Raw genomic sequence first — 21,194 nt, 5'->3', positions numbered from 1 at the left:
CTACAATTTTATCCCTGATGTCCTTACACAGCTCTCTGGTCTTGGCCATTGTGGAGAGGTTGGAGTCTGTTTGATTGAGTGTGTGGACAGGTGTATTTTATACAGGTAACGAGTTCAAACAGGTGCAGTTAATACAGGTAATGAGTGGAGAACAGGAGGGCTTCTTAAACAAAAACTAACAGGTCTGTGAGAGCTGGAATTCTTACTGGTTGGTAGGTGATCAAATACTTATGTCATGCAATAAAATGCAAATTAATTATTTAAAAATCATACAATGTGATTTTCTGGATTTTTGTTTTAGATTCCGTCTCTCACAGTTGAAGTGTACCTATGATAAAAATTACAGACCTCTACATGCTTTGTAAGTAGGAAAACCTGCAAAATCGGCAGTGTATCAAATACTTGTTCTCCCCACTGTACATCTTTTGTCTCGCCCATTCCCCCTCTGAATGGCACACATACACAATTCATGTCTCAATTGTCTCTAGGCTTAAAAATCCTTTAACCTGTCTCTTCCCTTTCATCTACACTGATTGAAGTGGATTTAACAAGTGACATCAATAAGGGATCAATACTTTCACCTGGATTCACCTGGTCAGTCTGTCATGGAAATAGCATGTGTCCTCAATGTTTTGTACACTCAGTGAAACTAAAGTGAGGAATTGCACAAGGAATTGCACAAGCAAATAGTATTTTAGAGGGGGATTGTATGATAAATATTTGAATCACATATTGTATACAGTAATATTTGCTAATGCTTCTCGTCTCAAGATGAGTTGCATTACTTCTCCTGATGTTAGAGTTTAGAGTTAGAATGTTAAAGCATTCAAGAGTTGAAGAGGCTCATTAGGTGGCAGTTGGAGGTGGGTCAAGGTATGCCATTGGGATTCTCCAATAAATTAAGGTACGTTTTGTCTGGCTGAGCGTGGCATTTGTAAGCTGCTGGTATATTTTTATCAGTAATGGGTTCCTGTGATGTGGCTATGCCAGTTATCAGGCCGTCTGAAAATGCCACGGTGTTAAATACTTGAAAATGGCAACTGTTGATGTAGTTTTTTGAGTTTGAAGTTCTTGGAGGTGTTTCTGAGGGTTACTCATGCCGAGGCTCCAGGGTGATACTATTTTGTAATGACATGTCATTCATTTTATTCACCTTTCCCCAAATGCTCTGTGGAATTCAAGAGCAGCGGTAACACGTAGGAGAATGGTTTCTAGGCAACATAATACTTTAACTAAAATACACACACTAGCATTTGATCACCTCCTTGGTGACTCTGTGAAAAGTAATGTCTTCTGATTGAATGACAGTTTAACTACAACACATTTTGTTTCATTCAGACAGCCTGTGTATGAGAGTTATAAAATATTCAACACATCTGTAGTTTTCATATTAATAAAAAAAAACGTTTTATTTACATAAATTACAAGAAAGCACAAACTGGTTCACCAAAATCTACATTAAAAACATCTTGTATATATTACATTTAACAGATTTACTATAATTTACTCAATGTCTGAAGTAAAATCTTCAATAAAAAGAAGGGCTATAATACTGAATCTTTGACATCTCTTTTTAAAATCGCTACTAGGCAGAGAATGAAAACAGAATCGGGACATTGTACTCACAGCACTAAGAGGATAACCAAATCTGGACAATCTTCAGTGTGACCTCTTTATTATCTGAAACAGCTGATTCTTGACTAGTGGTTATAGAAGTGTATACAATGGCAGCAGAGGAACATGAGGCTCAGTCTGTCAGTCTTCACAAAGATGAAGTCGTGGAGTCCACCACTTCTCGACCATTACACACCGTTGGTACAATATTGGAGGCTGAAGCTGCAGAAAGAGAATAGACCATTTTCTACAACACTTCTATCAGATTACAATCCACTGGCAGTCAGATTAGAGGTTAGAGAAGAAGATGGAGTAGAAAAGAACACCTCATTCTAAAATATAGAGACGCTGGTCTGACAGCTCACCACAGGGGTGTTCTCAAGTGACGTGTTGTATCACGTAATGTGTTGAAACATCTCAGTGATTAATAATGATAATGTAAAATTATTTTAGCGACCACGATGGAAATAATAATGATGATGATGGTAATGGTGATGATGAAGGTTGTGTTCGCCTGCCGGCGGGGTTTGTACCTTGAGAGAAGCTGGATCCGGGGCCGGTGGTGACGCCGAAGCGGGTGGTGGCCACCCGGAGCGAGGTGACGTTCTTCTGGGGCTGGAACAGGATGATGTGGGTCTTAGGGGCGAAGAGGCAGCCCAGCACCACTGAGCCACTCAGACTGACAGAGATGCACATGGTGGTGGTCTGCACCTGAAGGGGGGAGAGGGATAAATGGAGAGGATGGGACCAGAGACAGGGATTACTCATCTGATAAAGCCAATACATACCATATTACGGACAGGGTTGGGGAGTAACTGATTACATGTAATCTGATTACAAAACAACTAACTCCAATCAGTAACGTTATAAGCAACAATATTTAAATAAGATTACAGATACTTTTGTAAACCTAGATGATTGCTTCTTGGATACCTATACATTTCCCAATGACATTCAATTCAGCATTAAAAAAAGGAGCAAGTTTAAATCTGTTCCGCCTGAGCGAGTCTAACCCCTAATCAAAGGGCTACCCAGACCCCTCTTTTACACTGCTGCTACTCTCTGTTTATTATCTATGCATAGTCACTTTAACTCTACCTGCATGTACATATTACCTCAATTACCTCGACTAACCGGTGCTCCCGCACATTGACTCTGTACCAGTACCCCCTCTATATAGCCTCGCTATTGTTATTTTACTGCTGCTGTTGAATTATTTGTTACTTTTATTTTAAATATCTATTTTTTACTTAACTCTTATTTTTCTTAAAACTGCATTGTTGGTTAGGGGCTTGTAAGTAAGCATTTCACTGTAAGGTCTACTACACCTGTTGTATTCGGCGCATGTGACAAATAACATTTGATTTGATTTGACCACAAGTCAGAGACCACTATGATGGCACAGCAAATGCGTTTGATGGATAATTTGTCTTCTTCTAATGCCTTTTAAGAGAAAAGCAATCCCCCCAAAAATCTGATTACGTTACTGAGTTTGTTAAGCCAAAAGTTACGTTACTGATACAAATTTTGGACAGGTAACTAGTAATTGTAACGGATTACATTTAGAAATAACCTACCTACACAACCCTGACTACGGAACACAATACACCATGGAGACTGAGGAAGTGAGTGAGTGAGCTGTTCGCCTGTCAGTCCCTCAAATCATCCTAACTCCCCTCTCCCTCCCGTCATCTCCTTCCATCCGCCCACATGCAGTTGTGTGTCATCAGCCAGTCCTTTTATATACAGCCAAGCTTTGTTTTTGTCTCTTCCCAGATTACTGTTTAGTTATAGTGCAGAGCTGCATGGTGGGTGGGTGCTGGGTGGATCTTGCCAGTCTGCCATCCACACACTTCCAAGGTGTCTGTCCATGTCTCCCTGAATACTAATATCAGCATTAGAATGAGCTGGGCTGGCAGGCAGAGAGCACCCAGCGGTGGACATGCTGTTCAAGCTGTGCTGTGGCCGTTCACTCGCTGCTGTCACTGAATGCAAATTCACCATAACATGACACAAGTGAATCTTTGAGTTGTATAGTTCAATTTGAAATGAATAATTGATTTGTTGACCGTCTCATCTATCAGTCCCTTTATTGAGCTGTACATTGTTAAAAAGTTAATCCATCGGTTTAAATCTGGTTTATAATATAACTAAATGGTGGTAAACGGATGTCATCCTCATGTAAGTAGCTGGATATGATCAAATAGCACACAGGTCCTATATCCCACACTTTGTATTCAAAAATAGTTTCAATAACACGGCAATGAGGACAGTATACTGCATAATAAAGTGTTAAGCAAATATATTTCTTAGGAAGAGCTGAGAGCTGGGAATCTGTCTTCTCAGTGTGGGATTGAATTGTTCATTATGAAAACTGACATACAGTAGATACAGATTTTTGTAAGTACTTTCGATAAGACTTTTAGATACAACCCACTGGGCACAGATGTCAATTCAACGTCTATTCCACATTGGTTCAACAAAATGTCATTGAATTGACGTGGAAACAACATTGATTCAACCAGTGTGTGCCCAGTGGGAAGTATCTGTTTTTAAAAGGCTGTGTAGCCTGTGGTAGCCATACATACTGTCTATTCAGGTGTGTTTTTCCACCTAGAGGAAGCCAGAAGAGTGAGATCATCCTACATTTTCAGCCTGGTAACAGGATGTGAACGTAGAGCATGAATGGATGATTTCAGTGTTTCTGTTGGATTGTAGAATATGAGTATATGAAATAAATGTCACCAATAAAACCTAAAGATACAGGTAACTGCCAAAATAAAGGAAACATCAACATAAAGTATCTTAATAAGGCATGTTTTTTTGATTGTACTGTCTCAGAGGCCGCTCCAGAATCTCCCATAAGTGTTCAATTGGGTTGAGATCTGGTGACTGAAACACACACACACTTTAAACCCCCTATGGTCCTTTGAGACCCCTTTTTCAAAGTCAATGAGATATTTTTTTCTAGCCATGGTAGCCAAAATAATGGGCAACTGGGCAATTTTATACATGACAATAAGGATGATGGGACGTTAATTGCATAATTAACTCAGGAACAGGGGTGAAATTAAGGCAGTATGTTCCGGGTAAGGCGTCCTGGCAAAAGACAGTGGGGGTACGCCGTACCAGTAAAACATGAGCCTATCACAATAATGAAAACAAAAAGTCAAGAGAACTGTAGGTTATTACACCATTATTAATCATTACCTCATGTCATGAAACATTTGCGAATGGACTTGAAAACAGGTGGTATAGACTACATTCCAAAATGCGATGTGGTTAGACAAAAAAACGGACATTTTGCAAAGGCAGGGATGAGTGGCCAACACTGAGACGCGTGTGGATGCATAAATTCTTCCCCCCTGTCAAATGTCATTACACTTTTTGGTGTTTTGTGTAACAGATGTCTCTTTCCATTCACCACTGTTTGGAGGTTGGAAATATGTTGCGAGTGGATGAACGTGCAAGGGTAGCCTAGTAAAGGATCCCTTAAAACGATTGTTTGACAATCAGATAAAAACATCATGACTGGTTGTGTTTATGCCACAATAAAAGATGAACAAATTTGAGATAAATATGCTTTTTTGTGTGTATGGAACATTGCTGGGTTCATGAAACATGGGACCTGTAACGGCTTTCGTCGGTGGAAGAAGGAGAGGACCAAAGCGCAGCGTGGTTAGTGTTCATCTTAAAATTAATGAAACTCAAAAAATCTGAACACTACAAATTACAAAACAACAAAAGTGAAAACCGAAACAGTTCTATCTGGTGCAGACACACAAAGACTGAAGACAACCACCCACAAAACCCAACAGAAAACAGGCTACCTAAATATGGTTCCCAATCAAGGACAACGATTGACAGCTGCCTCTGATTGAGAACCATATCAGGCCAAACACAGAAAACCAACACAGAAATAGAAAACATAGATTACCCACCCAACTCACGCCCTGACCACACTAAAACAAAGAAAATACAAAAGAACTATGGTCAGAACGTGACAGGACCAACACTTTACATGTTGCATTTATATTTTCTTCGGTATACTTTGTATCCCTCATTTACTCAAGTGTTTCCTTTATTTTGGCAGTTACCTGTACATCTGATAGTTGTACAACCATGTACAAGCCTAGCTGCAGATATTTGTAACAGCGTGGGGTAAGATAGCTGATGATGCCTTTGATTTGTTGAACCACATTTTTGGCATCCATGATTTAAAACAAATCTTGAGGAATAAAACTTAGATTCTTCTGATCTATGGGTTACATGAAACAAGGGCACTCTTTGCCTTTGAATATGACTGATGTTTCATCACCTTTGTTAACCTATCACAGAGGTTGGAGGAAGAGCTGCTTGTCCCCTTCAGGGATGACATCTTTAATATTTCATTTGGTAATCATGTTGTAATTCATGCCTCAGTACACCATATTTTGCCTGCTTAAACATTTCATGGATGGCATTGCAAATTACTGTTTGATTATTCAACCAGAGAACTCTGAAATCTCAGGGTGTGAGGACAACCATCTCATAGCAAGAGTGTAGACTGACAGACTGACCCTAGCCCCCTGACACATAAACTACTGCAGCATAAATACTGGAGACTGAGACAGGAGGGGTCAGGAGACACTGTGGCCCCATCCGATGATACCCCCTGTTTGGCCCTGTCTGGGGGTATCATCGGATGGGGCCACAGTGTCTCCTGACCCCTCCTGTCTCAGCCTCCAGTATTTATGCTGCAGTAGTTTATGTGTCGGGGGGCTAGGGTCAGTCTGTTATATCTGGAGTACTTCTCCTGTCTTATCCGGTGTCCTGTGTGAATTTAAGTATGCTCTCTCTAATTCTCTCTTTCTTTCTTTCTCTCTCTCGGAGGACCTGAGCCCTAGGACCATGCCTCAGGACTACCTGGCATTATGACTCCTTGCTGTCCCCAGTCCACCTGGCCGTGCTGCTGCTCCAGTTTCAACTGTTCTGCCTGCAGCTATGGAACCCTGACCTGTTCACCGGACGTGCTACCTGTCCGAGACCTGCTGTTTTCAACTCTCTAGAGACAGCAGGAGCGGTAGAGATACTCTTAATGATCGGCTATGAAAAGCCAACTGACATTTACTCCTGAGGTGCTGACTTGTTGCACCCTCGACAACTACTGTGATTATTATTATTTGACCCTGCTGGTCATTTATGAACATTTGAACATCTTGGCCATGTTCTGTTATAATCTCCACCCGGCACAGCCAGAAGAGGACTGGCCACCCCTCATAGCCTGGTTCCTCTCTAAGTTTCTTCCTAGGTTTTGGCCTTTCTAGGGAATTTTTCCTAGCCACCGTGCTTCTACACCTGCATTGCTTGCTGTTTGGGGTTTTAGGCTGGGTTTCTGTACAGCACTTTGAGATATCAGCTGATGTAAGAAGGGCTATATAAATAAATGTGATTTGATTTTATTTGTAGCAGAAAGAACACAGCACAGTGACACAGTGGCTTGCGAAAGTATTCACCCCCTTGGCATTTTTCATATTTTGTTGCCTTACAACCTTGAATTAAAATGGACTTTTGGGGGGTTTGTATCATTTGATTTACACAACATGCCTACCACTTTGAAGATGTAAAATATTTTTTTATTGTGAAACAAACAAGAAATAAGACAAACTGAAAACTTGAGTGTGCATAACTATTCCCCCAACTGGCCACTCTTTCGTAAAGCCCAGCTCTGTGGAGTGAACTGCCTAAAGTGGTCCTATGGACAGATACTCCAATCTCTGCTGTGGAGCTTTGCAGCTCCTTCAGGATTATCTTTGGTCTCTTTGTTGCCTCTGATTAATGCCCTTCTTGCCTGGTCCATGAGTTTTGGTGGGCGGCCCTCTCTTGGCAGGTTTGTTGTGGTGCCATATTCTTCAACATTTTTTACAATGGATTTAATGGTGCTCTGTGGGATATTCAAAGTTTCAGATATATTTTTTATAACCCAACCCTTATCTGTACTTCTCCACAACCTTGTCCCTGACCTGTTTAGAGAGCTCCTTGGTCTTCATGGTGCCGTTAGCTTGGTGGTGCCCCTTGCTTAGTGGTGTTGCAGACTCTGGGGCCTTTCGGAACAGCTGTATATATACTGAGATCATGTGACACTTAGATTGCACACAGGTGGACTTTATTCAACTAATTATGTGACTTCTGAAGGTAATTGGTTGCACCAGATCTTATTTAGGGGCTTCATAGCAAAGGGGGTGAATGCACATGCACTCACCACTTTTCCCATTTTTGTTTTTTAGAATTTTTTGAAACAAGTTTTTTTTTCATTTCACTTCACCAATTTGGACTATTTTGTGTATGTCCATTACATGAAATCCAAATAAAAGTCCATTTAAATTACAGGTTGTAATACAACAAAATAGGAAAAATGCCAAGGGGGATGAATATTTTTGCAAGGCACTGTATATCCCTCACAGCAGACAAAACAAATCACATGAGCCACTGTTTCAGTTCAGTTGCACCAGAGATAATCAGAGTGGTCAGATTAGATATCTGTGTTGATCTGACACTCTGTTCTGTCCGTGTCCCACTCTTTCCCCTCCCCCTTCTGCCATGAGGTAGGGTCCCTCTGAAGCCCTGGGAGACATACCATAATCCCAGCGCACGGGACACAGCTGGGACTCAACGTCCTGCTCTTTCACACTCCATTTCACACAACTACGCACAGGGATGTTCTGTCCCACCTCCAGACCTCATGCTCTCCAGCCTGCCCATCTGTGTCTGCAGAGGTATAGGGTCACCAGGGGACCTCTCTCTGCCTCTCTCCCCGGCTCCAGTCCACAGAGGGATCCCAGAGGGAACCAACCACGACAGAGCTCAGTATGTCTTTCTGGAACTCTCTCTCTCCGTCATCAGATCTTTAAGTTTAAGACTTAACATTCCAAGTATGATTAGGTCACTTGGCCACAGAAATATTTTTCTAGCTGTTATGCTTTTTGCTCTGCTGTCCACACACCACATACACACTTGTGTAAAGTATACACATACAATATTTACGCAATGTTGGAGAGCATTACTTAATAAATCCATTGACTAATCATTAATGAATCCAAGATGGCGTAGCAGTCGGACGTGTGTTTGTATTGTCCTGTACCGTGTAAATAGTAAATAGTAAATAGTCTTCGTATTTTTCGTATACATTTCGTATATATTTTAATTTCACTTTCCATCTAGGAACTGAATATACATTCCGCCTCACCCAATGTGGTACGGACCTGCTATTTTTTTATACTTTAGAACCGTAACCCCAAGCAGAAGCTAGCCAGATAACTAGCTACTAGCTAGTAGTCAGTTAGCCACTGCTGCGGTCTTCACCCTCAACTCGGACACAGCCAGCTTCAATACCGGGCCAATACCTGCCAGTCTGCAAGCGCGATATCAACCCAGAGCATATAGGACTGCTTTTTCTCTACCACATCACCGGATTCCTGACGCAAGCTCTGGACAATTACACCGTATCATCACAGCTAGCTAGCTGCAACCGAGTGGCTACTACTGGCTAACACCTCTGTCCCGAAGCAAGCACCAGTTAGCCTTGAGCTAGCCTCGAGCTAGGCCCATCTGCCGGCTAGCTGCAAGCGCGATATCAACCCAGAGCATATAGGACTGCTTTTTCTCTACCACATCACCGGATTCCTGACGCAAGCTCTGGACAATTACACCGTATCATCACAGCTAGCTAGCTGCAACCGAGTGGCTACTACTGGCTAACACCACTGTCCCGAAGCAAGCACCAGTTAGCCTTGAGCTAGCCTCGAGCTAGGCCCATCTGCCGGCTAGCTGCAAGCGCGATATCAACCCAGAGCATATAGGACTGCTTTTTCTCTACCACATCACCGGATTCCTGACGCAAGCTCTGGACAATTACACCGTATCATCACAGCTAGCTAGCTGCAACCGAGTGGCTACTACTGGCTAACACCTCTGTCCCGAAGCAAGCACCAGTTAGCCTTGAGCTAGCCTCGAGCTAGGCCCATCTGCCGGCTAGCTGAAGAGCTAGCGCCACTGCCACTGCCACGAAGCTAGCACCAGTTAGCAAACACAATTCTACAATTCACAACCTCTCTTTCGCCATCGCCATCTGGCTTGGATTCTCTGTCGACACAACCACGTCTGAGCAGACCCCCTCCGTCTGAGCAGACCACCCCCCGGGCTACTAACTTTATACGCCGCGTGCTAGCTTAGTGGAGGCCTCCTCTGCTCCATCTACGGCTGCCCCCTGGACACTATGATCACTTGGCTACATAGCTGATGCATGCTTGACTGTCCATTAATTCACGGTACTCCATTCTGTTTATTTGTGTTTTACCTGTCGGCTCTGTGCTTTAACTCAGGATCTGTGTGTAGTTAATCCGACCCTCTCTGCCTAGTCGTCGCCATTGTTACCTGTTGTTGCTGTGTTAGACTAACACCCTGTTATTGCTGCTGTTATCTTACCTGTTGTTTTAGCTAGCTCTCCCAATCAAGACCTGCAATCACTTTATGCCTTATTGTATGTCTCTCTCAAATATCAATATGCCTTGCATACTGTTGTTCAGGCTAGTTTTCATTATCATTGTTTTGGTTTGCAATGGACCCTGTAGTTCCACTCTCCGTACCTCTGATACCCCCTTTGTCCCACCCCCCACACATGCGGTGACCTCACCCATTGAGACCAGCATGTCCAGAGATACAACCTCTCTTATCATCACCCAGTGCCTGGGCTTGCCTCCACTGTACCCGCGCCCCTCCATACCCCTGTCTGCACATTATGCCCAGAATCTATTCTACCACGCCCATAAATCTGCTCCTTTTATTCTTTGTCCCCAACGCTCTAGGCGACCAGTTTTGATAGCCTTTAGCCGCACCCTCATCCTACTACTCCTCTGTTCCTCGGGTGATGTGGAGGTAAACCCAGGCCCTGCATGTCCCCAGTCACCCTCATTTGTTGACTTCTGCGATCGAAAAAGCCTTGGCCTCATGCATGTCAACATCAGAAGCCTCCTCCCTAAGTTTGCCTTACTCACCGCTTTAGCACACTCTGCCAATCCTGATGTCCTTGCCGTGTCCGAATCCTGGCTTAGGAAGGCCACCAAAAATTCTGAGATTTCCATACCCAACTATAACACTTTCCGTCAAGATAGAACTGCCAAAGGGGGAGGAGTTGCAATCTACTGCAGAGATAGCCTGCAAAGTTCTGTCATACTTTCCAGGTCTATGCCCAAACAGTTCGAACTTCTAATTTTAAAAATTAATCTCTCCAGAAATAAGTCTCTCACTGTTGCCGCCTGCTACCGACCCCCCTCAGCTCCCAGCTGTGCCCTGGACACCATCTGTGAATTGATCGCTCCCCATCTAGCTTCAGAGTTTGTTCTGTTAGGTGACCTAAACTGGGATATGCTTAACACCCCGGCAGTCCTACAATCCAAGCTTGATGCCCTCAATCTCACACAAATCATCAAGGAACCCACCAGGTACAACCCTAAATCCGTAAACATGGGCACCCTAATAGACATTATCCTGACCAACCTGCCCTCCAAATACACCTCTGCTGTCTTCAATCAAGATCTCAGCGATCACTGCCTCATTGCCTGTATCCGCCACGGGTCCGCGGTCAAACGACCACCCCTCATCACTGTCAAACGCTCCCTAAAACACTTCTGCGAGCAGGCCTTTCTAATCGACCTGGCCCGGGTACCCTGGAAGGATATTGACCTCATCCCGTCAGTTGAGGATGCCTGGTCATTCTTTAAATGTTACTTCCTCACCATATTAGACAAGCATGCTCCGTTCAAAAAATGCAGAACCAAGAACAGATATAGCCCTTGGTTCACTCCAGACCTGACTGCCCTCGACCAGCACAAAAACATCCTGTGGCGAACTGCAATAGCATCGAAGAGCCCCCGCGATATGCAACTGTTCAGGGAAGTCAGGAAAGCAAAGGCCAGCTTTTTCAAGCAGAAATTCGCATCCTGTAGCTCTAACTCCAAAAAGTTCTGGGATACTGTAAAGTCCATGGAGAACAAGAGCACCTCCTCCCAGCTGCCCACTGCACTGAGGCTAGGTAACACGGTCACCACCGATAAATCCGTGATAATCGAAGACTTCAACAAGCATTTCTCAATGGCTGGCCATGCCTTCCTCCTGGCGACTCCAACCTTGGCCAACAGCCCCGCCCCCCCCGCTGCTACTCGCCCAAGCCTCCCCCAGCTTCTCCTTTACCCAAATCCAGATAGCAGATGTTCTGAAAGAGCTGGAAAACCTGGACCCATACAAATCAGCTGGGCTTGACAATCTGGACCCCCTATTTCTGAAACTGTCCGCCGCCATTGTCGCACCCCCTATTACCAGCCTGTTCAACCTCTCCTTCGTATCATCTGAGATCCCCAAGGATTGGAAAGCTGCCGCGGTCATCCCCCTCTTCAAAGGGGGAGACACCCTGGACCCAAACTGTTACAGACCTATATCCATCCTGCCCTGCCTATCTAAGGTCTTCGAAAGCCAAGTCAACAAACAGATCACTGACCATCTCGAATCCCACCGTACCTTCTCCGCTGTGCAATCCGGTTTCCGAGCCGGTCACGGGTGCACCTCAGCCACGCTCAAGGTACTAAACGACATCATAACCGCCATCGATAAAAGACATTACTGTGCAGCCGTCTTCATCGACCTGGCCAAGGCTTTCGACTCTGTCAATCACCATATTCTTATCGGCAGACTCAGTAGCCTCGGTTTTTCTAATGACTGCCTTGCCTGGTTCACCAACTACTTTGCAGACAGAGTTCAGTGTGTCAAATCGGAGGGCATGTTGTCCGGTCCTCTGGCAGTCTCTATGGGGGTACCACAGGGTTCAATTCTCGGGCCGACTCTTTTCTCTGTATACATCAATGATGTTGCTCTTGCTGCGGGCGATTCCCTGATCCACCTCTACGCAGACGACACCATTCTATATACTTCCGGCCCTTCCTTGGACACTGTGCTATCTAACCTCCAAACGAGCTTCAATGCCATACAACACTCCTTCCGTGGCCTCCAACTGCTCTTAAACGCTAGTAAAACCAAATGCATGCTTTTCAACCGTTCGCTGCCTGCACCCGCACGCCCGACTAGCATCACCACCCTGGACGGTTCCGACCTAGAATATGTGGACATCTATAAGTACCTAGGTGTCTGGCTAGACTGCAAACTCTCCTTCCAGACTCATATCAAACATCTCCAATCCAAAATCAAATCAAGAATCGGCTTTCTATTCCGCAACAAAGCCTCCTTCACTCACGCCGCCAAACTTACCCTAGTAAAACTGACTATCCTACCGATCCTCGACTTCGGCGATGTCATCTACAAAATAGCTTCCAACACTCTACTCAGCAAACTGGATGCAGTTTATCACAGTGCCATTCGTTTTGTTACTAAAGCACCTTATACGACCCACCACTGCGACCTGTATGCCCTAGTCGGCTGGCCCTCGCTACATGTTCGTCGTCAGACCCACTGGCTCCAGGTCATCTACAAGGCTATGCTAGGTAAAGTGCCGCCTTATCTCAGTTCACTGGTCACGATGGCTACACCCACCCGCAGCACGCGCTCCAGCAGGTGTATCTCACTGATCATCCCTAAAGCTAAAACCTCATTTGGACGCCTTTCCTTCCAGTTCTCTGCTGCCTGCGACTGGAACGAATTGCAAAAATCTCTGAAGTTGGAGACTTTTATCTCCCTCAACAACTTTAAAAATCTGCTATCCGAGCAGCTAACCGATCGCTGCAGCTGTACATAGTCCATCTGTAAACTACCCACCCAAATTACCTACCTCACCCCCCATACTGCTTTTATTTATTTACTTTTCTGCTCTTTTGCACACCAGTATCTCTTCTTGCACATGTTCATCTGATGATTTATCACTCCAGTGTTAACCTGCTAAATTGTAATTATTCGATTTATTGCCTACCTCATGCCTTTTGCACACATTGTATATAGATTCTCTTTTTTTCTACCATGTTATTGACTTGTTTATTGTTTACTCCATGTGTAACTCTGTGTTGTCTGTTCACACTGCTATGCTTTATCTTGGCCAGGTCGCAGTTGCAAATGAGAACTTGTTCTCAACTAGCCTACCTGGTTAAATAAAGGTGAAATAAAAAAATAAAAAAAATAAAAAGAATTGCTCTATGCTAATTGTCATTCAGTAGCTGATTTCAAGTGTGTTTTCAGTCCAAATCCATCCCACCTATTAAAACATATATGATATGATCTCCTCTGAGCCTTTGTTCTCATCTGGAACAGATTTCTCAGCCACATGAAAAGAGAGCTGCTGCTTTTATCAAAGTTAAAGAGAAGTGTTCAAAGGGATTTGATATCTCTCATCTCAACTCGCAGGTGCTTTAGAAAAGATTCAATGCGCCAAACTCACATTCCCTGACTTATGACTATTAGGACACAGGAAAAACACAAGTAGAATTAACAACAAAGGGATCCATTTTGTGTGTCTTCAACCTCAGCTTGTAAAGTAGACATACAGTGGGGAGAACAAGTATTTGATACACTGATGATTTTGCAGGTTTTCCTACTTACAAAGCATGTAGAGGTGTGTAATTTTTATCATAGGTACACTTCAACTGAGAGAGACGGAATCTAAAACAAAAATCCAGAAAATCACATTGTATGATTTTTAAGTAATTAATTTGCATTTTATTGCATGACATAAGTATTTGATCACCTACCAACCAGTAAGAATTCCGGCTCTCACAGACCTGTTAGTTTTTCTTTAAGAAGCCCTCCTGTTCTCCACTCATTACCTGTATTAACTGCACCTGTTTGAACTCGTTACCTGTATAAAAGACACCTGTCCACACACTCAATCAAACAGACTCCAACCTCTCCACAATGGCCAAGACCAGAGAGCTGTGTAAGGACATCAGGGATAAAATTGTAGACCTGCACAAGGCTGGGATGGGCTACAGGACAATAGGCAAGCAGCTTGGTGAGAAGGCAACAACTGTTGGCGCAATTATTAGAAGATGGAAGAAGTTCAAGATGACGGTCAATCACCCTCGGTCTGGGGCTCCACGCAAGATCTCACCTCGTGGGGCATCAATGATCATGAGGAAGGTGAGGGATCAGCCCAGAACTACACGGCAGGACCTGGTCAATGACCTGAAGAGAGCTGGGACCACAGTCTCAAAGAAAACCATTAGTAACACACTACGCCGTCATGGATTAAAATCCTGCAGCGCATGCAAGGTCCCCCTGCTCAAGCCAGCGCATGTCCAGGCCCATCTGAAGTTTGCCAATGACCATCTGGATGATCCAGAGGAGGAATGGGAGAAGGTCATGTGGTCTGATGAGACAAAAATAGAGCTTTTTGGTCTAAACTCTACTCGCCCTGTTTGGAAGAAGATGACGGATGAGTACAACCCCAAGAACACCATCCCAACCGTGAAGCATGGAGGTAGAAACATCATTCTCTGGGAATGCTTTTCTCTAAAGGGGACAGGACGACTGCACCGTATTGAGGGGAGGATGGATGGGGCCATGTATCGCGAGATCTTGGCCAACAACCTCCTTCCCTCAGTAAGAGCATTGAAGATGGGTCGTGACTGGGTCTTCCAGCATGACAACGACCCGAAACATACAGCCAGGGCAACTAAGGAGTGGCTCCGTAAGAAGCATCTCAAGGTCCTGGAGTGGCCTAGCCAGTCTCCAGACCTGAACCGAATAGAAAATCTTTGGAGGGAGCTGAAAGGCCGTATTGCCCAGCGACAGCCCCGAAACCTAAAGGAGCTGGAGAAGGTCTGTATGGAGGAGTGGGCCAAAAAACCCTGCTGCAGTGTTTGCAAACCTGGTCAAGAACTACAGGAAACGTATGATCTCTGTAATTGCAAACAAAGGTTTCTGTACCAAATATGAAGTTCTGCTTTTCTGATGTATCAAATACTTATGTCATGCATTAAAATGCAAATTAATTACTTAAAAATCATACAATGTGATTTTCTGGATTTTTGTTTTAGATTCCGTCTCTCACAGTTGAAGTATACCTATGATAAAAATTACAGACCTCTACATGCTTTGTAAGTAGTAAAACCTGCAAAATCGGCAGTGTATCAAATACTTGTTCTCCCCACTGTATGTTAGGCAGTGTGTTGATGTTGTGGTGTTATTCTTTGGAAAAGCAGTGATTATTTATACCATAATAACAAACTCTCTGGGCTCTAGAGATTACTTGACTTAACAAGGACTTGAGTCATTTATGTTTTACTTAAATCCATATTTTATTGACGTAGCCCTTTTACACTCATACATGTATACGGGTTTAACTGACAGACATTCTGAACTTGAGCACCGTGCATGACAAGAAGTTGCCCCCATCCCGCCCGGTAATTGGGCAACTTTTGCAAATGTTTTGTTTTCTGAGTGAGGGAAATGTTGTAAATTAAGATGACTCAATGTATTTTGAAAGATGAGATATTGAGGATTACAATAAATACAGCTTTGATGTCATACAAACAAGCCAAACACCCGTGAGTCCAAATGTGAACTTCACATCTCCAAATCATAAAACCCATGTAATATCAGTGTCAACATTTATGATCACTGTGTTTGATGTGCAGTTACAAGATAACAGGACGTCATACCCCGGGTTGTTCTGGACAGAATGAACAGATGTTCCTATTAACTCCAAACTGTTCCCTTTCAATTGCTACCATACTTATGTATTTTCATATTTATTCTGTAAGAAACATTTTAATTTGGCCCTATCCATATATGCCAATTCCCATGAGTGTAAAGGGTTAAAACTACATATCTCAAGTCTGAATCTGGCCCACCGAGTTGGTAACTCACCCTGTAGTCGCTGGCCGTGACGTAGAAGATGGGCTGGAAGGCCAGCCAGATGATACAGGTGGTGTACATGGTGAACCCAATGAACTTGGCCTCGTTGAAGTTCTCTGGACACTTCCTGGTCTTAAAGGCGTACACGGTGCAGAGGATGATGAGGATGCAGTTGTAGGTGAGGGACATGAGCATGCTGGAGTCTTTGCTGTTGCACTTGAGGGTAACTATGTCCCTCCTCTCTGGGCTCACCTCCTTCCTGACCCCCGGGGTCTCCACCAGGAGCCAGACCACCACCACCACCAGTTGGCAAGAGATCAGACCCCCGCAGATGGCCACCTGGGAGGCAGGGCTGATGAACCTCGGCCGCTGGGCTCCATCCTTCACTCCGCTGAAGATGCGTGCGATGCGGTTGGTCTTGGTGAGGAGCGCTGAGTAGCACACAGCGAAGGAGGTGCCCAGGCCAAGTCGACGTAGGGTACACACAGCCATGGAGGGCTTGGCGATATAGATGAAGGTCATGCTGTAGCACATCAGAACACCCAGCAGGAGAATGTAGGACACTTCCCGCCCGCTGGCCTTCACCACGGGGGTGTCGTTGTGCTTGAGGAAGAGGCCGATGATGAAGAGTGTACACATCATGCCCAGGCAGGAGATGGTAACCGGGCCTATAGCCCAGGCGTCCTCCCAGCGGATGTACTCCTCAGGCAGGTTGTAGCAGCCCGTCAAGTTGGCCAGAGGCCATTCGCCAAACTTGCAGTCGGCGCAGGTGAACTCATCCATCAGGTACTGGTAGGACTGGCAAGGGATGCAGATCCAGCAGCACACGTCTCCAGGCTGCATGCTTTTCACCTCGTTCTTCCTGCAGGGGTCGCTACACTGGGAGGTGGGTACAGCATGACCCTCCCAGGGGATCTGGCTGGTGTTGAAGGTCAGACTCTGGGCCCAGTAACCCACCTTATGGTAGACGTAGCGCCCGTCCTCTTGGTGGTAGTGGAATATGTTGTAGCGGCCCAGGCTGTCTCCAAAGGCATCGAACCTCACCATGTTCTCTGTGTCTGCTGGACGGAATGGAGCTGAAAGGTGTGAAAGAGAAGACCATGGACATGTTATGATAGTTGAAAGTCAAATAAGCAAATGAATGTCTATCCATAACAATACAATATATGATCAACCCTCTGAACTCTGACTAAGATTGCTATTTTGAATTAATTGTGTTTTTCTTTCCTAGCATTATGTGTACAATGAACCAAGGATCTTAGCGTCGACATGTTCTGATGGAATGAGCTTGTTTCTGCTTCATCACTTCACCTCTCTGTATCTCCCCTCTGACATTCCATTCCTTCCACATGGGATTGAACAGTAGCTGATGCATCGGGGACACAGGTGCAAACCCAGCATTTACATAATTGAAGCCAGAAGGTTGACTCTGTTTTCTTTGCACTTGAATGTGAATGCGATTCAGAAGTCTGTTTTACTATTCAGGTGCCAGAAACTATGGGTTTACAGCAGATTATACCATGGCATTGTTGAATACTCATTTCTTCATTGGCCCTGAAGGGCATTATTTCCCTATAACGCACAGCATATCGGCATGGTAGAATTCAATGGCTATAATTCATTCTTACATGTTTTGTTTGAGTTACTTTTTAAAACAAAAGTCGAATTCAAAACATTATTGGTATTGTTGAATTTGATTTTCGTAATAGCAAGCTAGGACTAATGGTTGGTTAGCTAAACTAGCACATCTGTTTGTTTAGTTACCACAGCAACTACCGTCAGCTATCTAGTAACAAGGCTATATACAGGGGGTACTGGTACTGAGTCCATGTGTGGGGCTACAGGTTAGTCAAGGTAATTGAGTAAATATGTACATGTATGTAGGGGTAAAATGACTATGCATAGATAATAGATAATAAACAGTAGCAGCAGCATAAAAAAAAGGGGGGGGGTCAATACAAATAGTCCGGGTAGCAATTTGATTAACTGTTTAAGCCTTTTGGACCTAGACTTGGCGCTCCGGTACCGCCTACCATGCGGTAGCAGAGAGAACAGTCTATGACTAGGGCGGCTGGAGTCTTTGGCAATTTTTAGGGCCTTCCTCTGACACCTCCTGTTATAGTGGTCCTGGATGGCAGGAAGCTTGGCCCCAGTGATGTAATGGGCCATACACACTACCCTCTGTAGCGCCTTGTAGATGGAGGCCGAACAGTTGCCATACCAGGCGGTGATGCAACCAGTCGGGATGCTCTCAATGGTGCAGCTGTATAACTTTTTGAGGCTCTGAGGACCCATGACAAATCTTTTCAGTCTCCTGAGGGGGAATAGGTGTTGTCGTGTCCTCTTCACGACTGTCTTGGTGTGTTTGGACCATGACAGTTTGTTGGTGGAACTTGAAGCTCTCAACCTGCTCCACTACAGCTCTGTCGATGAGAAATGGGGGCGTGCTTGGCGTTGAACACATTTCTACTCTAATTTCTAGAGGCAAATGGGTTAAATTATAAAACGGGTTGTTTGGATCCTGATTGGTTGATATGGGACAACAACTCCCGCAAAATACCATAATTCCACAGTAGCAGGCAGGAAATTAATGAACTTCATCTCCCTCTTGGAAAAAAGCGTCTACACATTTTTCCACACTACTATTTGTTTTGCAACAGTTGGGGGTTTTATAAACCTACCAGTCTGCCTCCTCTATGACCTGTGCAACAATGTATCATTTTACAAATGTGATCTCTCCCGTGCTAGTAGGCTAGCCAGCCTAAAATTGAACAATGATTCACCAGGGAAACCGGCGCGAGGCAGCATATGTAGGCCTATTGGATATTTATCAAATCCTTATTTATTGAAGTTATTGTCTCTCATCATCCTTTAATCTGAGATAGATAGCTACATGCCAATTATATAGCAACGTCGAATGAATAGAATGATTAGAATGAACGACTGGGTCAAAACATGAGAAAATAACTAACGACCAGCCCGCTTGGGTAGCAACTTCAGAATGCAAAAGTTATCCGATGCGGGCCTGGAGGCAAGGGAAATAGCTGTGAGTGGCCATTGGTGTGAGAGCTCACTCAATAGTTATTGGCAGCCCCTAACATGGAGAACATAAAGTGCTGGCGCGCCATTTTAGCTGGCAATGATGTGAGAGGGAAGTCCCATTCTCCGCAAAAGACGAGGATATCACTGGCTGTCACTGACCAGTTCCAGGACCATGGAGAGTTCTTCTAATAGTGTGCCATCAACGGAAACTTCACCATTAACATCACCAGCTAGGTTGGTTAGGTAGTCCAATCTGATGTCTTCTGACAGCAAGATTCCCTGGGGATCCATCTAAAATCCATGAATGGCTGAGATGGATTGCTTGGGTAAAGCAACCCTCATGGACTTCAAACCACCCACCATTACTCATGCATGAAAATATTATTGCCTTTTACTCCATCAATACTTTAAGACTATAGTTTAGTAGTTAGATAGTCAGAGCATTTGGCTTGGTGGTGTTGTTGTACAGATGTGTTGATGCTATAGGGTTTTACATAAATTATCTGATACACTTGCTAACTATCTCTGCTCACCACATGAATGAGAGTGTCGATGCCTGATGAAAGTGTTTATGTACAGTTATTCCTATTTGTGATATCCAGGTTCTGGGCCAAATCACTGTCCTCACACTCCAGGCAGATGAGATGTGTGGGAAAATGAGCCTCAGAGTGTGAGGCTGGACATGGATGTTTCATCTTTGCAAATTTAATCGTTGCACGCTGTTATCTTCAACAGTATTATAAACAACAACTTGAATTAGTCATTGGACTGTTCCTATGTTTAGGTAGGAATTGATACAATGGATCTAATTTGTTGTAATCAAATTTGTCACCAAGCAGGGCACTCATGGGTAGATTATGATTGCAAGATATCATGCAGTGTAGTTTTAATTTTCAACATTATGTTGTGAGAGGATAATTGGAGAAAAGGATAATATAGATAAACCAAATGAAGTACTAAAAAACCGAGTTGAATATGGTCTATTTGTTCTCTGGCAATATTCTAACGGGAAATCACATTTCTTAGGATATAGTTAGACTACGGAGGTCATGAAATGTTGTCAGCCGCTGGTGATTGTCATGCAAATCACTGCAGGTCTCACAGTAATTGACCTTTATTTAACATAAACACATTTAGCATCTCCGGCTTCCCCACTTAGCGGACCTTTGGAACATGTACAGTTTTAAAAAGTCTAATAAATACATTTAATATAGCCTACACTATCACAATAAATCCATGATTTATTTTAGGCAAGTCTAAAGAAACATGATATGAAGAAAATGTAGCCTATTTCAGAAGAACAGAATAACATATTCTGAGCCATCCATATGTTAGGCCCTGATCTGGCTATGCCATATAGCTGTAGGCTACACTAGTTAATTTAGCAGGCGAGATTTGCTTATAATTCCCGTGGCATTATTTTATATTGTTTTATAGTAAGAACAATACAATTGAACTTTTGAGCTGAATAACATAGAAAGGATATTTTATCCAAACGATTTGAAGGAGTGTGCACATGCGGCTATTCTGTGTTGAGTGGTTAACAAAGAAACAGGTCCTCCTATATGCTTCATTTAGAGTTATTTATGCAGATTTAGTTGTGATACAAACATTGGGCTATATGTTTTGATGAAATTGAGTTGCATTAAAGGCAGGCTGCACACACTTCATCAGTATCTCATTCACAATTTGGCAAGCACTGGATAATA

At 43.8% G+C, this 21,194-nt stretch overlaps 1 protein-coding gene across 2 annotated transcripts in view; it reads right to left on the bottom strand.

Moving 5' to 3' along the window:
• Positions 1-1,379: 1,379 nt before the first annotated feature.
• The window catches only part of LOC139542817 (metabotropic glutamate receptor 2-like), a 78,331-nt gene continuing 58,516 nt past the window's right edge, over positions 1,380-21,194 (bottom strand). For both annotated transcript variants that reach the window (XM_071348678.1, XM_071348687.1), the window contains exons 4-6: positions 16,456-17,519; positions 2,148-2,325; positions 1,380-1,836 (exon numbers count right to left, since the gene is read on the bottom strand). In XM_071348678.1, coding sequence (XP_071204779.1) covers positions 1,763-1,836; positions 2,148-2,325; positions 16,456-17,519 — 1,316 coding nt within the window. In that variant the 3' untranslated portion in view covers positions 1,380-1,762. The remainder of the gene's footprint in view (positions 1,837-2,147; positions 2,326-16,455; positions 17,520-21,194) is intronic.

The sequence above is a fragment of the Salvelinus alpinus genome, chromosome 2 (genome assembly GCF_045679555.1).
Source record: "Salvelinus alpinus chromosome 2, SLU_Salpinus.1, whole genome shotgun sequence".
Taxonomy (NCBI): Eukaryota; Metazoa; Chordata; class Actinopteri; order Salmoniformes; family Salmonidae; genus Salvelinus; species Salvelinus alpinus.
The sequence above is the reverse complement of the archived record's forward strand: the minus strand, read 5'-3'. Positions and strand labels throughout refer to the sequence as shown.